The 15,753-nt window shown below is 33.4% G+C and overlaps 2 protein-coding genes across 9 annotated transcripts in view; one reads left to right on the forward strand and one right to left on the reverse strand.

Moving 5' to 3' along the window:
* The window catches only part of LOC138327678 (uncharacterized), a 56,191-nt gene extending 52,817 nt beyond the window's left edge, over window positions 1-3,374 (forward strand). For all 4 annotated transcript variants that reach the window (XM_069273967.1, XM_069273968.1, XM_069273970.1 and 1 more), the window contains 2 exons: window positions 430-577; window positions 1,625-3,374. In XM_069273967.1, coding sequence (XP_069130068.1) covers window positions 430-577; window positions 1,625-1,761 — 285 coding nt within the window. In that variant the 3' untranslated portion in view covers window positions 1,762-3,374. The remainder of the gene's footprint in view (window positions 1-429; window positions 578-1,624) is intronic.
* A 5,253-nt stretch (window positions 3,375-8,627) lies between these two features.
* The window catches only part of LOC138327681 (kelch-like protein 5), a 106,197-nt gene continuing 99,071 nt past the window's right edge, over window positions 8,628-15,753 (reverse strand). For all 5 annotated transcript variants that reach the window (XM_069273980.1, XM_069273976.1, XM_069273977.1 and 2 more), the window contains 5 exons: window positions 14,135-14,359; window positions 13,440-13,602; window positions 12,571-12,783; window positions 10,539-10,710; window positions 8,628-10,033 (listed from right to left, as the gene is read on the reverse strand). In XM_069273980.1, the coding sequence (XP_069130081.1) occupies window positions 9,974-10,033; window positions 10,539-10,710; window positions 12,571-12,783; window positions 13,440-13,602; window positions 14,135-14,359 (833 nt within the window). In that variant the 3' untranslated portion in view covers window positions 8,628-9,973. The remainder of the gene's footprint in view (window positions 10,034-10,538; window positions 10,711-12,570; window positions 12,784-13,439; window positions 13,603-14,134; window positions 14,360-15,753) is intronic.

Consider the following 15,753-nt stretch of genomic DNA (forward strand, 5'->3'; position numbering starts at 1 on the left):
CTTTATACCAATAATGGCTGGGCTTATTGTAGTTCATGTATATAGTGAGAGCCATGGTGGCAAAATGGTTAAGTTGTTCTGACATGTTACTGCAAGCCCCTCGTCTGTGGGTTTGAACCCCATGAGGGGCAGTTGCCAGAATCTGACCACTGGTTGGTGGTTTTGCTCTGGGTACTCCGGCTTTCCTCCACCAGTTAAACCTGACTTGTCCTAATGCCCTCTATCCAGCAATTTTTAAACCAAGGAAATATCTTGACTTGTGATTGATGTGTAATTAAATTAAGTTGTACATCAGTATGGTTTATGTGTGATGTATGTTCTGTTTTATTTTGATGTCATTAAGACAGAGAATTACATGACATAAAATGTGAATGGCAAAACAAAATTGAACATATAAGTCATCATTATACATTTGTTTAATGTTTCTAGGTGATGTTGCGGAACGCTGAAGGTGCGTTGTTAGACTTTGAAGAGGCCCTGAAGTTAAGTCCCCACACAGCCCATATGTACTTTAACCGTGGTAACCTGTACTCTTCTCTAGGCCAGTACGACAAGGCCGAGGCAGATTATAGCAAATGTAAGTACTCTATCAGAGTTCTTCTTAACGCTTTTACTGTGGGAGGTGAAGTATTCCTATAGAACCAATCCACTTAGTGAGCATCTTCTGTATAGGATGGACTAGAGGAATCATATTTAAATACAATATCCTCCCTCCCCATGGACAGGGATAATTTTTTATTATTCATGTTACAGCATCATATTGCTTATAGTGTATATTATGTATTTGCATATTACAGAGTTATCTGCCCTTGCGGGTAGATATTGATTGTGATGTCATGTGTTTGTGAGCATAACATCACACTTTTCGGAGAAAAAAACGTGAATTGCGCTCACAAAATAATGACGTAACAATGGATACCTACCCGCAAGGGAGCTAACTCCAATATGCAAAGACGGAATACATTATACAGAAAACTAACTTCTCAACGACTTTTCGCTTTTTTAAACCAAATGTATTTTTCATGGTGATTTAATTTTTCGATTTAGAGTCATTTCATTATGAATATACATAATTTATCTATATAATCATAATAGTTGCATGGCACAAATTTGCTCGTGAAATACACGAAAGACAATTACACGCAAAATTTAAGTTAGCTTACAATATTTTCAGAATTATCTTAATTTTATGAAAGCTTTGATTATTGAAGTAAATGAATTCCGGACATGTAACTTAAAGATGCTCCACCGCCGACAGAGCATAAATGATATTCGTCATTTGAACAATAATTGGTGTTTAATTGTGTATATATATGCCTAATTAACACAAAAAATAATAAAAAATAATTTATTTCGCCTTTGGTGCATGCGCAATCAGTGCTTCATTTCATATAGAATATAGTGCCATGGATTTTTTTCGGGATGCAATTAATTATTTTTCATATTTTCAACTTGAAGTAAAATAAGAAGCTCAGACTTTTCATTGGTGGTAATGGTGATAAGTATGTAACTGAAGAAAAATACTAAATCGTCTGCTTCTGTTTTCGATAGTGAAAAAAAACCATTTGTCAGCGGTGGAGCATCTTTAATAGATATTAATACGTTATAATCATACACTTTTCAGCTTTGAGTCTGAAGCCAGATGATGCCCTGGTGCTGAAACGGCGGGCAGATGTTCTCGGTAAGCTCGGGAGAAAAGGCGAGGCTATAGAGGACTACAGACAGGCAGTGGAAATACAGAGTCGTAGGAAGTCTAAGTGATAGTCAAACACTCCTTATATGGAGTGAGAGTCGGACATTCCTTATATGGAGTGAGAGTCAGACATTCCCTACATGGAGCAAGAATCAGACATTCCTTATACTATGGAGCTGCACAAAGTCTTGGTGGGATTGTAGATGCCTCAGAGCCATAGGAATTCTATGAAATTAAGATATGGAGCCAAAATTTCTTCTATAAGATTCAGATTTTTTAAAAATAAAATGATGCCTAGAGATCTTCTAATAAGAAGTTGACATTACAGATAAAAACCTAAAACATTCTTATGCAAGTCACATCCAGTACATGGAATATCTTGATGAAATATGATGTGTTATTGGAAAAGCTGTAATTTGAAGTTAGAGAAGTCTCTCTAATAACCAGTTGACAGAAAATATTTCCATCCAATAAAGATTAGTTTGATAAAGTGTTGCTCTGTGGTACTTTTGTATCAACACTGGAAAAACTACAAGACTGTGATTAACATATTGTATTTTGTGAAATGTTTTACCAGAGAAAGTTGAAATAGTTCCATATGAAGACAGAACTTTTCTTTACATTTTTGTGATTTCCATATAAGTGATATCAAAACAAAATTATTTTACAGTTTAACTCCGTGATGTGGACTAAGATTCTACAATCCGTCCAATAATTACTATTGTCAGACGATTCCACGGACCGCTCGATTGTTTGTTGTTGTCTAGTCTTTGTTTATTATGCATAATGACAATACCACTGTAACCTATTGCCTCAAAGCTCAGAATATTTGATGAGTTTTGTCTAACTGTGATACAAAGTGTTTTTATTTTGTATAGGGATTTTATTACAGACAATGGAATGTAAGAAATCCCTCTAGCATGAGGTATAATGTGTCAATTGAATATTGAAATCTTGATTTATCGGCATCTTAATTTGCTTGGTGCAGTTTGGAACTTAGAATATGTTTGATCTCCCCTGTAGTGTTACAATGCGTACCAAGTAACCTTGTAATGGAAATCTGTGATAACATTAAACTTTAATTCTCTGTGAATATATGCATGTACTAGTACTTTTATCCGTCCATTTTTTGACTGAATATTATATTTAAGGATATTTGAGGTGTATTGTCGGTGATATCAGATTATTTTGTAGTAAAACTTAAAATATTCTATCAAAAATTCGTTGTTTTCTTGTGAACAATTTTTGGATTGCAAAAGAGAAATTACTGCATAATTTCTCAAGATATCAACAAAGAAAATAACTATGTTCATGGTGAGGGCATAAAAATCAATACAGTAAAACATGTTTATAATGAACACAATAAATTCATGGTTATAATGTAGTACTTTTCATTCACCACCAATATACCTATATGATGTTCGCAATATGTGAATAATGAAGTATACTTATAACAAACTATTTTCGTTGGATTCCATGAGTTCGTTGTAACCATGTTTTACCATATCTGTCAGTAAACTACTTCATATTGGCTTGTTTGAATATTTTATTTATTTATATACATGTACATGTAAATCATTTATAAATATGCTGCTGAAATCTTGCAAAGTATTTTTGTATGTAATATATTGTATCATAAATATTTATTTAAAAACAAAATAAAGACAATGAATCAATTTAATTTTCATTTTTATTTATCTTTGTATAAAATAGTATAAATTTGTTCAACACTATTTACAAACTGTGTGGAGTTTTTTTTCCGTGACAACATATTAAATGATAAACAGATATTAATGTAAAAACATTTGAAAATGTGATAAAATTTAGAAAATTTGTACACATACAATGTGTTATCCAGCACTTAGATATGGTAAAAGTTTCATAATTTACTAAGAATCAACAATATTTTAATAAATATTCATTAATTTAAAACTATGTTAATTTGAATAAGGGTGAAATGAGAAATGTTCAACTCTGGAAAATTTGAGCAATTATCTAACAGATCTGAGCGTCTAATTTTTTCAGATATGATCATGGCTTTGAATCTTTTGTATGTTCTGCAGTTTCTTCCATAGATTTATGAAACATATTTCCATCTTCAAGTTCAGTTAAGATAATAATAGGAAACATTTCTCATTTCACCAAATATCCTTGTGACTTCAATGAAAAGAGTGAAAATGTTAGCTTCAATGGTGAGGATGAAAATACTGAATGTGGCAAAACACACACACACATGCACATCATTTGGAAGACCAAAGCAGTGGAAGGATTTAGGATTATATGTACATTGATTAAATGATTACAATGATTTATCCATATTAACAGCAGCAGTGATACAATCCATTGATAAATAATCATCTTTGTGGTAGACATGTATCGTTCCTTTGAAATAATTCTTCTGTTTGAATCAAGTCATTCCATTTGTAGAGAACACTCATGATGATAAGTCGTCAGAAATCATAATTAGCAAATTCCTCATTACCATAATCATAATCAGTGATCTAATCATAACATTTATCATGATCAGTGATTCAATCATTACGTTAATTATGATCAGTGATTCAATCATTACGTTAATCAATATCATAAGTGATTCAATCATAACATAAATCATGATCAGTGAATCAATCATTACATTAATCATGATCAGTGATCCAATTATTACATCAATCATGATCATAAGTGATTCAATCATTACATTAATCATGATCAGTGAATCAATCATTAAATCATTCATAGTCAGTGATTCAATCATTGTATTAATGATAATCAGTGATTCAATCATGATCAGTGATTCAATCATTACATTAATCATGATCAGTGATTCAATCATTACATTAATCAAGATCAGTGATTCAATCATTACATTAATCATGATCAGTGATTCAATCATTACATTAATCATGGACAGTGATCCAATCATTAAATTAATCATGGACAGTGATCCAATCATTGTATTCATGATAATCAGTGATTCAATCATGATCAGTGATTCAATCATTACATTAATCATGGACAGTGATCCAATCATTAAATTAATCATGGACAGTGATCCAATCATTAAATTAATCATGGACAGTGATCCAATCATTATATTAATCATGGACAGTGATCCAATCATTATATTAATCAATATCATAAGTGATTCAATCTTTACATTAATCATGATCAGTGAATCAATTATTACATCAATCATGATCAGTGAATCAATTATTACATCAATCATGATCAGTGATACAATTATTACATCAATCATGATCAATGATTCAATCATAACATAAATCATGATAAGTGAATCAATCATTAAATCACTCATAGTCAGTGATTCAATCAAAGCATTATTAATGATCAGCGACTCAATCATGATCAGTGATTCAATTATTACATTAATCATGATCAGTGATTCAATCATTACATTAATCATGGACAGTGATTCAATCATTACATTAGTCATGGACAGTGATCCAATCATTGTATTAATCATGGACAGTGATCCAATCATTATATTAATCATGGACAGTGATCCAATCATTATATTAATCATGACGATATCAATCATGGACAGTGATCCAATCATTATATTAAATCATGGACAGTGATCCAATCATTATATTAAATCATGGACAGTGATTCAATTATTACATTAATCATGATCAGTGATTCAATCATTACATTAATCATGGACAGTGATTCAATCATTACATTAGTCATGGACAGTGATCCAATCATTGTATTAATTATGATCAGTGATTCAATCATTACGTTAATCAATATCATAAGTGATTCAATCATAACATAAATCATGATCAGTGAATCAATCATTACATTAATCAATATCATAAGTGATCCAATCATTACATTAATCAATATCATAAGTGATTCAATCATTACATTAATCATGATCAGTGAATCAATTATTACATCAATCATGATCAGTGAATCAATTATTACATCAATCATGATCAATGATTCAATCATAACATAAATCATGATAAGTGAATCAATCATTAAATCACTCATAGTCAGTGATTCAATCAAAGCATTATTAATGATCAGCGACTCAATCATGATCAGTGATTCAATTATTACATTAATCATGATCAGTGATTCAATCATTACATTAATCATGGACAGTGATTCAATCATTACATTAGTCATGGACAGTGATCCAATCATTGTATTAATGATAATCAGTGATTCAATCATTGACTCAATCATGATCAGTGATTCAATTATTACATTAATCATGATCAGTGATTCAATCATTACATTAATCATGGACAGTGATTCAATCATTACATTAGTCATGGACAGTGATCCAATCATTGTATTAATGATAATCAGTGATTCAATCATGATTAATTATAAATGATCCAATCATTACAGTGATTATTATCTCTGTTTTAAACACAACAATTATCTTAAGTGATCATATGTTTATAACACTGCCTCCATACCACAGCAGTAACATGACCACATCCTTATCACATCGTCTTCACAGTACAATCATATTAAATGGCATATAAAGCTTTATGAGAGCTGTGTTTTCGATGTCTATTTACATAGCAATTAAAGCAGATCAATTAGCAACCTTTAAATTACAAACTCAATTAACAACATCAAACACAAAATTAAGACATTCAGATTTATAAAGACTTTAAAAATGCTTTTTAGAATAGTAATATTATAATTCGTTACTGGCTTTTATAATCACCATGGCTTACATGATTACCAGTGTCTAAAGAGAATTTCATTAAAATTTTCAGGATTATCAAACTATGCTAAAGGCAGTTTATAAAGGAATCAGAAAAAAATGTTATGAAAACAAAATTTGATTTTTCTAACGACATGTAGTAATGATAATTTTATCAACTTAAAAGTTGAACAGTATATACCATTATTACAGACACACTATGAAAACAGTCCAGTTTACAATTTGAAGCAGTTCTTTTCATGAACAAATGAAAAAATAATTACTAATCATAATACTAAAGTATACTGGATTTCCACAAGACCTAGATATATCATAACTATGACAACAGCAACTTTTAACACTTATCAAAGGGAGACAACACCTATTTCCGATATGTTCACAATTTCATGTCGTATTGGAAGCACCATATTTTGAATTGGACAAATGAATAAGTATTTAAAGATATAAAAATAACATCAATAAGAACAGCATATAATATCAAGTTATCTAAACCTGTAAAATAGGAAATGAGGATTATCTTCAACTTGCAATTGTTGGTGAGGAAACAAGGATTACTAAAACCTGTTACATGGAAATACCATATTCAAACCAAATAAGCACCCCTCCCCCTTTTTGATGACTCAAATTCACTTACTTAGAATTAAATACAGACTGAAACCATGACAACCATATATATATATATAATAAATAGGCTTCTCTATTATATTTCTTACATACATAAAATGAATAATGGCTTAGGTCCTCTTTGCAATAATTAACCCTGGTCATATTACGCACCCTTTTATTTTTCAATCTTTAACTGCCTTGGACACTTATTGGGTCAAATACGGTAAGGAAAACTTTTACTTGTTAGTTAGAGAAGATTATATAAATCAGTGACTAGGAAATGAGGATTATCATGTTTGGGAATGAGCTTTGTTTTTAGTGAGACAATGAGGATGATTTAAAAATATGACAAGGAAATGAGGATAATCTGATATTTCTACATAGTAAGGAAATGATGAATATACCTGGTATCTAATTTTGCGTCTAGGAAATGGGGATTATGTAAAATTGGTTGCGTGGAAATTAGGATTCTATCTAAACCTATGAATTACTATGGCAGTAATAGGAAGCTACATGGAATGGTTTAACAAGATCTGAGGTACAGCTTGGATCTATAGTACTACTTCTTTAATCTAAAATAAACTTAATAAAGACAATCAATAATCAAACACCAAAGAATGGTCTTACTTACACATTGATAAGACTTTGATATGAAATTGACCAATCAAAATAAACATCCTAAATCTATTTTGTTCTAGATATATTGACCAATCATAAGAACGTTCTATATCAATTGACTAATCAAATGCCTTTCTATGAGTCTCCACAAGACTGTTCTAAATCGATTGACTAATCAAATGCCTTTCTATGAGTCTCCACAAGACTGTTCTAAATCGATTGACTAATCAAATGCCTTTCTATGAGTCTCCACAAGACTGTTCTATATCGATTGACTAATCAAATGCCTTTCTATGAGTCTCCACAAGACTGTTCTATATCGATTGACTATAATCAAATTTTGAATTAAAAACAAATGCCTTTCTATGAGTCTCCACAAGACTGTTCTATATAGAAATTTGAATTATATACCAATATCAGAATATCTTGTAGTTTTGAACACAGAAGTGTAATATGTACGGTAAGCCCACTCGGATTTGAATGCATGACAGATTTTCTCTAGATTAAAAGAGACAGGGAATCAAGTCATGTAACTATATAGGTGTACAATCATGCATGATGTCCACAACATTTCCTTGTAAATTCATACATACATAAAATTTCTCTCAGTTTAAGGTAATCAAGTCATTTGAATATTCAATTACTTAAACAGATTTTGTCCATTAAAAATGAGCTATATTGCCTATATGTTGTCTGCTGTCGGTACAACATGATTTGATTCGAATCATTGAACCCACTTTACATCACTGATGTGTCAATTTATAATGCCACAAACCTTTACTACTGTCATTAAAAAACTATGGTCATAGGAAAATATATCACAACTATAATACAGTATAAGGCACTCTTACAATAGGAGAATGGCACATGGTTGGTCTGGGTTTGTCAGAAGTTTGGAAATTCTAACAGATCTTTTACATATATTACAGTCCAGACCACATCAACTTATATAAAATAGCACTGTGAAAGTAATTACAATAAATAAAACACAACATAGCACTGTGAAAGTAATTACAATAAATAAAACACAACATACTTAAGTCATTCCTATAGGTTTTAACTACAAAGTTAAAAAAAATATCTCAAGTTTTTGCCATTTCACTAAATTAATTTTTTTTTACAATCAGATTTCATAGATAATGATTTACATGCATACAGGTGTATACATGCAAAAACTTTTATCAACATTATAGTCTATTGCATGCTTTGTTACAAACAAATCTTGGCTGCAACACACATAGAGTTATGCCCCTTTGTTTGAAATCTTCTTGAAATTGTAATGTTAAATGGGCGATGATGATACAAAAATGATAAACAGTACACACAGTTAGGGAGTTGAGAGGTATAATGCCGTAGTTATAAAGACAATACACATTGGGATAAAGAAAATAGGGGGAAATGTGTGACACAAAAATAATATATATGTAAACCCATGTGTAACATGGGCTGGAATGGTATAACTATACATCCATGTCCTGGAGTTAACAGTTCACTATGGAGTGTATAGAAACGAGACACAATGGCCAGTCAGATCTCTGGGGATGTGGTCTTCCTCGTCAATCTCCAATCTCCACAGAACAATAACAACAGAAAACGTTACCTCTCTATAAACAGAAATCACTTTGTATCATTGCTTGGCAACATATTTAAGAATTTTCTTTAGTTGAAAGACTGCAGCATTACACCACCTGTGCTGTGCTTGGCACATCAGATGAATTTGAAGACATAAACAAATTATTATATCCTTTATATGTGGAGACAACATCATCCTCATTATATATTTACTGTAGAACAGCTTAAAGGCTTTCTCGTAGGTCAGTGGTTACCAAAGAACACAATCAATATGCAGTAACTATGGTGATCTTTGACCACTTTTGTCACAATGTCTGTAAAACAGCTTCAAGGTTCAGTGGATACCAGAAAACATATTCAAATATGTAGTAACTATGGCAACTGTTGACCACTGCTTGATGTTTGTTACTATGTCGGTAGAAAAGCTTTAATTCCTGACCAAGAATCTTCAAGAAACATATTTCAGTGGAGAGTATAAGGAGGTCCTTTATCTGCACAACTAAACATTCATTCATCCCTGTAATTCCACAATAAACTCTTCTAGCGTTAGAAGTAGAACAGTTCAAATGCGACTTTAAGGGGGAAACAGTAGATGCCTCTGTAGAATGGATTTAAGGCCAGATCAGTTAATGGTCCATAAGTAACAGGTAACATATTCCAATGAACAGTTGCTAGGGCGATCCTTGACCATTGCTGGACTTTCGTCGTCTTCTGTGAAAAAATCCTGATGGCCACTTCTTCAGGAGAGAAAGTGACCATTTCCTTTTATGTCAACTGTTACTGACGTGGACGACACAGGCCCCGGCACGGCCAGTACAGAGACCAGCCATCTACAAAACATGACACAATACAATAAGTTCTCTAAAACAACACACCAATAAGGCTGAACAAATATTGGTGAAAAAGAATGAAAACATTCAATAAATTAAGTATTCAGATTAACCCTAATTATTTAGTACAGAATCTTTTCTATAAAGATGAGTTGAATAAACCAGAGCTTAAAATTGTTTATGAAAATATTTGCTATTTTCACCTCAAATGTGAACATATTAGTTTCAATGCATCACAAATATCTCAAACCTCCTTCAAGTGTTATTATTCTATTGAGAAATCTTTTTAACAATTATGTCATCACCACACAACAAGATACACGGTAAAAATGTACAGCCAGATCCGAGACTTCTGAATAATCACAGAACACTTTACTAATTGAGCTACCTGGGTGCTGGCAATTAACCCAGATCCAGAACCATTACATTCTTGCTTCATCAATAGATAATGAAACTGATATCGCCCTATTCAAACTTCTTCCTTTTTTACACTTATAATTATTACCTTTGACCATTCGTTGCTGACCGAGTCGTAACATTCCACATCCTGGAGGTACTGCTGACCATCGTATCCACCCACAGCAAAGATTTTGTCTCCTAATACACACACTCCTACAGCATCTCGCGGTGAGCTGATGGTGGCGATCATTGTCCATTGGTCAGTTTTGGGGTCATACCTAACAAGAGGAAAGAAATGAATTATCATTAATGAGCTTGGTAATGACATGTAATGTAATGAAATATAATGTAATGTAACCTTTAGCATCAATGAAGAAGACTGTATGGAGCCTGATAAAGGATTTAATATATCATAGTATGTATAAAACAAGTCAATTTTCAAACCAAATGATAGAAGTGGTAACTATCAACTAAGTGTTCTTATAATGCCTATTTTGGGAGGTTGTGGTATATATCAGTGTTATGTCTCCTTGTGATAGAGCAGAAATAACCCATACTTCATAGTGAACTCTCATTGAAGCATAATTCCACAGGCGACCAATCAGATCACATTATACTCAAATCTGCCAGAGACAACTTAAAGGGCGACCAATCAGATCACATTATACTCAAATCTGTCAGAGACGACTTAAAGGGCGACCAATTAGATCAAATTATACTCAAATCTGTCAGAGACAACTTAAGGGCAACCAATCAGATCACATTATACTCAAATCTGTCAGAGACAACTTAAAGGGCGACCAATCAGATCACATTATACTCAAATCTGTCAGAGACAACTTAAGGGCAACCAATCAGATCACATTATACTCAAATCTGTCAGAGACAACTTAAAGGGCGACCAATCAGATCACATTATACTCAAATCTGTCATAGACAACTTAAAGGGCGACCAATCAGATCACATTATACTCAAATCTGTCAGAGACAACTTAAAGGGCGACCAATCAGATCACATTATACTCAAATCTGTCAGAGACAACTTAAAGGGCGACCAATCAGATCACATTATACTCAAATCTGTCAGAGACAACTTAAGGGCAACCAATCAGATCACATTATACTCAAATCTGTCAGAGACAACTTAAAGGGCGACCAATCAGATCACATTATACTCAAATCTGTCAGAGACAACTTAAGGGCAACCAATCAGATCACATTAATACAAATCTGTCAAATAAAGGCGACCAATCAGATCCATTATACTCAAATCTGTCAGGACGACTTAAAGGGGACCAATCAGATCCATTATACTCAAATCTGTCAGAGACACTTAAAGGGCGACCAATCAGATCACATTATACTCAAATCTGTCAGAGACAACTTAAAGGGCGACCAATCAGATCACATTATACTCAAATCTGTCAGAGACAACTTAAAGGGCGACCAATCAGATCACATTATACTCAAATCTGTCAGAGACAACTTAAAGGGCGACCAATCAGATCACATTATACTCAAATCTGTCAGAGACAACTTAAAGGGCGACAATCAGATCACATTTATACTCAATCTGCCAGAACAATAAACAAAAATCAGATCACATTATACTCAAATCTGTCAGAGACAACTTAAAGGGCGACCAATCAGATCACATTATACTCAAATCTGTCAGAGACAACTTAAAGGGCGACCAATCAGATCACATTATACTCAAATCTGTCAGAGACAACTTAAAGGGCGACCAATCAGATCACATTATACTCAAATCTGTCAGAGACAACTTAAAGGGCGACCAATCAACTTTAAAGGCACCAATCAGATCACATTATACTCAAATCTGTCAGAGACACTTCAATCAGATCACATTATACTCAAATCTGTCAGAGACAACTTAAAGGGCAACCAATCAGATTGCATTATACTCAAATCTGTCAGAGACAACTTAAAGGGCGACCAATCAGATCACATTATACTCAAATATGTCAGAGACGGCTTATAAAGGGCAACCAATAAGATCACATTTTACTGAAATTTTACTGCTGCCTCACTGAAGCATACTGTCAGAGACATTAACCACACTATCCCTGGTCATATTACACAGACAAGTCTTTACTGTTATGGCTCTGGTATTATACCTTTCTGCACATTCAAATCTGCAGCAGGTAGGGTTGGTAGCTGGAGCCTCGTGGCCCCCAACAGCATACAGGAAACCCCCGCCTGTGGTTACCCCGACTCCACCTCGTCGTTTGGACATGGGCGTACAGTGTAGCCATTTGTTGGTGTGAGGGTCAAAACATTCCACAGTCTTTAGACATGAACTTCCATCCCTGCCTCCCACTGCGTATAGCCTGGAGAAACAAAATAAAAAGAGTTATTTAAAAGAATAATATACATTTTAAAAACATATTGATCATGGACAAGAATAATTATAGAGAGATGAGATGAACTCAATTACCCCTGGAGACACATTTGAACTCTTCTATTTCAAACGTGGTTTATGTCATCTCAGGGGTGAATGAGCTCATTGAAAGTACATTTAAACAGCACTACTTCATATATCTGCAGAACTGTGATCATTATGGTACCATGTAACTGTTTTATTTGTGCTTAACTGCCCATTAGAATCCCTACAATGCTATACGACATTAACTGTAATAATCTAGATACTAAAGGGCATGAAAGCAAGCTATACTTTTTGAATTAAATTAAGTGAATTTTTTTTTCATACATTTCATTGGTAACTGGAACAGTCTACCATCCACAGTGATAAACACTAAAACTCTCAACTCTTTTTAAGTTTCGACTAAATACAGCCTGGAAAAAGCACCTTTCCAAAGTTAGCCCAAAGTTAGCCAGTCATGCTGCAAATCTGCAGTCGATAGAGTGTATTATTATATTACGTTACCAGTATAACCAATTACACAAGATGACGTGTCAATATCAGTCTCAAGACGTTTAGTATGATGCCACCATCCGTGAGCTAACAGTGAGTATGTGTACTTACTTTCCCATTAGGACAGCCACCCCTACAGTGCTACGAGACGTTGACATGGGTGCGACATAGCTCCACTGCCTTGCCTGAGGATCCCATCGCTCTACTGTGTTGAGGTATGACCAGCCATCGTGTCCTCCAACAGCGTACATTGGTCCCTCCAGTACCCCCACACCTGTAAACAACAGTTATATATACCGCTCTAATCTGATTCGTAACTGTACTCTGTAAACCGACTTCTTTTTGCCGCCACTTATCTTTGAAATTTCTTGCCTAATGACTTTTCCACTGCAATTCAATTTTATGATACAGACCCACGTGGTTCAATTATATATTTCAATTTATTTTCATGACTTTCTAAATGCCTGCAAAAAGATGTTGGATTTTCGAACTCAACCTTCCTCACAAGTGCTGTGCTATCCAAACTTAAATCACAAATTTTATAACAATAAACAAAGTGCTCTTACATCCAGATATGTTTTGTATTTAACTGAAAACAAGTATAATTATTCTTATAATTATTAAAAAAAAAATCTAGATATATTTCCTACATAATGAGAATTACTAGCTATAACTCACAATATTTGTCTATTGATTGTACTATAAATACCTGAAGCATATATTTATATATATAGTTACAAAGAAACTATATAATTAAGCTTTTAACCAATGAATACCATGTGAACTTTAAATATCACACGACCTACCTAAACCATGTCTATGTGTTGACATTGGGGGCATGAGACTCCATGACTTTTTCTTTGTGTCGTAACATTCCACAGTGTTGAGAGTTTTCAGACCGTCCCGACCTCCAACGATGTAAAGTTTGTCCTCAATGACAGCTACACCGAACTGGAGGCGACGTCCACTCATGTTGGCTACTTGTGTCCAGTTGTTGGTCCGAAGGTCGTATTTTTCTATAGTAGTTGCACCTGTCAACAATATAGAATATATAAACAAAGATGTCAACACATATCTGTCAACTGCTTCGTATTAAATGACAAGATCAATAGAATGATTTTGAAATTGTTAACAGAGGATTGATATTCTCGGTGGTCTTACTGTGGCAGAAGAGGGGTTTCCATGGATACTAGAACAGAATGATTATTTCTCCAATTAAATTACTATTGGGGAAAATATTGTAGTTATACATATAATTATCGTATATTATATCTAAACCATAACCAACATATATGCCATTGAATTAATTACATTGTTTCATTACATTGTTTCATTACATTGTATCATTACACTATCTTCCTATTAGTTACACCCAATGGGTCAATAGAAATTACATCAAAGATGGATGGAAACCTCAGCACCATGAACACTATATCTCACTATATCTAGTCTGTCATTGTAACCATCAATGTACAGTATGTCCCCTAATAAAGTTTGACTGTAATTACAGTTAGTGTAATGGTATATACTGCTCCATGGTCTTATTGCAGCATCAATTTATGTATATCCTTATATGGACTATAGCTGCAATACAATTAATGTATGCCCTTATATGGACTAGTTGCAGAAACAGTATGGTCCCATTTTAGCAATCATTACTTTGATCACAATAGATTAATGCTATTTTTAATGGTCTGGGGATATTTCCAGTCCTAAGATTTAGTGTTAGACCTAGAAATTCAATATTGATAAAATGATGGAAGTAAAAGTGACCGTAGTTATATAAGACTACCTGGTCTAACCTTGCCCCTAGTAAAGCCCAATCGCCCTCATCATCTCCTTCTTTAACTGGCTTTCTGACACCACCAGACGCCAATTCAAATTAAATTGTTCCTATTGAACTAGTTTTCCACAACAACTGGTTAATTATTGATACAGGAGAGACAGTGTAATTGTTGTTCTGTGTTGTCAGGCCATAGTGACGGTAATCACATTAAGAAGAACCACCTGATGTTACAGTCTAACTGATGATGGTAAAGGGTAAGGTCAGTGTAATCCTAACCTTAGTCCTCTATAACACACTATAGATACTGTTACCAATCCTAACCTTAGTCCTCTATAACACACTATAGATACTGTTACCAATCCTAACCTTAGTCCTCTAACACACTATAACACACTATAGATACTGTTACCAATCCTAACCTTAGTCCTCTATAACACACTATAGATACTGTTACCAATCCTAACCTTAGTCCTCTATAACACACTATAGATACTGTTACCAATCCTAACCTTAGTCCTCTATAACACACTATAGTTACCATCTATAATAACACTATAGATACTGTTACCAATCCTAACCTTAGTCCTCTATAACACACTATAGATACTGTTACCAATCCTAGCCTTAGTCCTCTATAAC

Source organism: Argopecten irradians, chromosome 7 (genome assembly GCF_041381155.1).
Source record: "Argopecten irradians isolate NY chromosome 7, Ai_NY, whole genome shotgun sequence".
Lineage (NCBI taxonomy): Eukaryota > Metazoa > Mollusca > Bivalvia > Pectinida > Pectinidae > Argopecten > Argopecten irradians.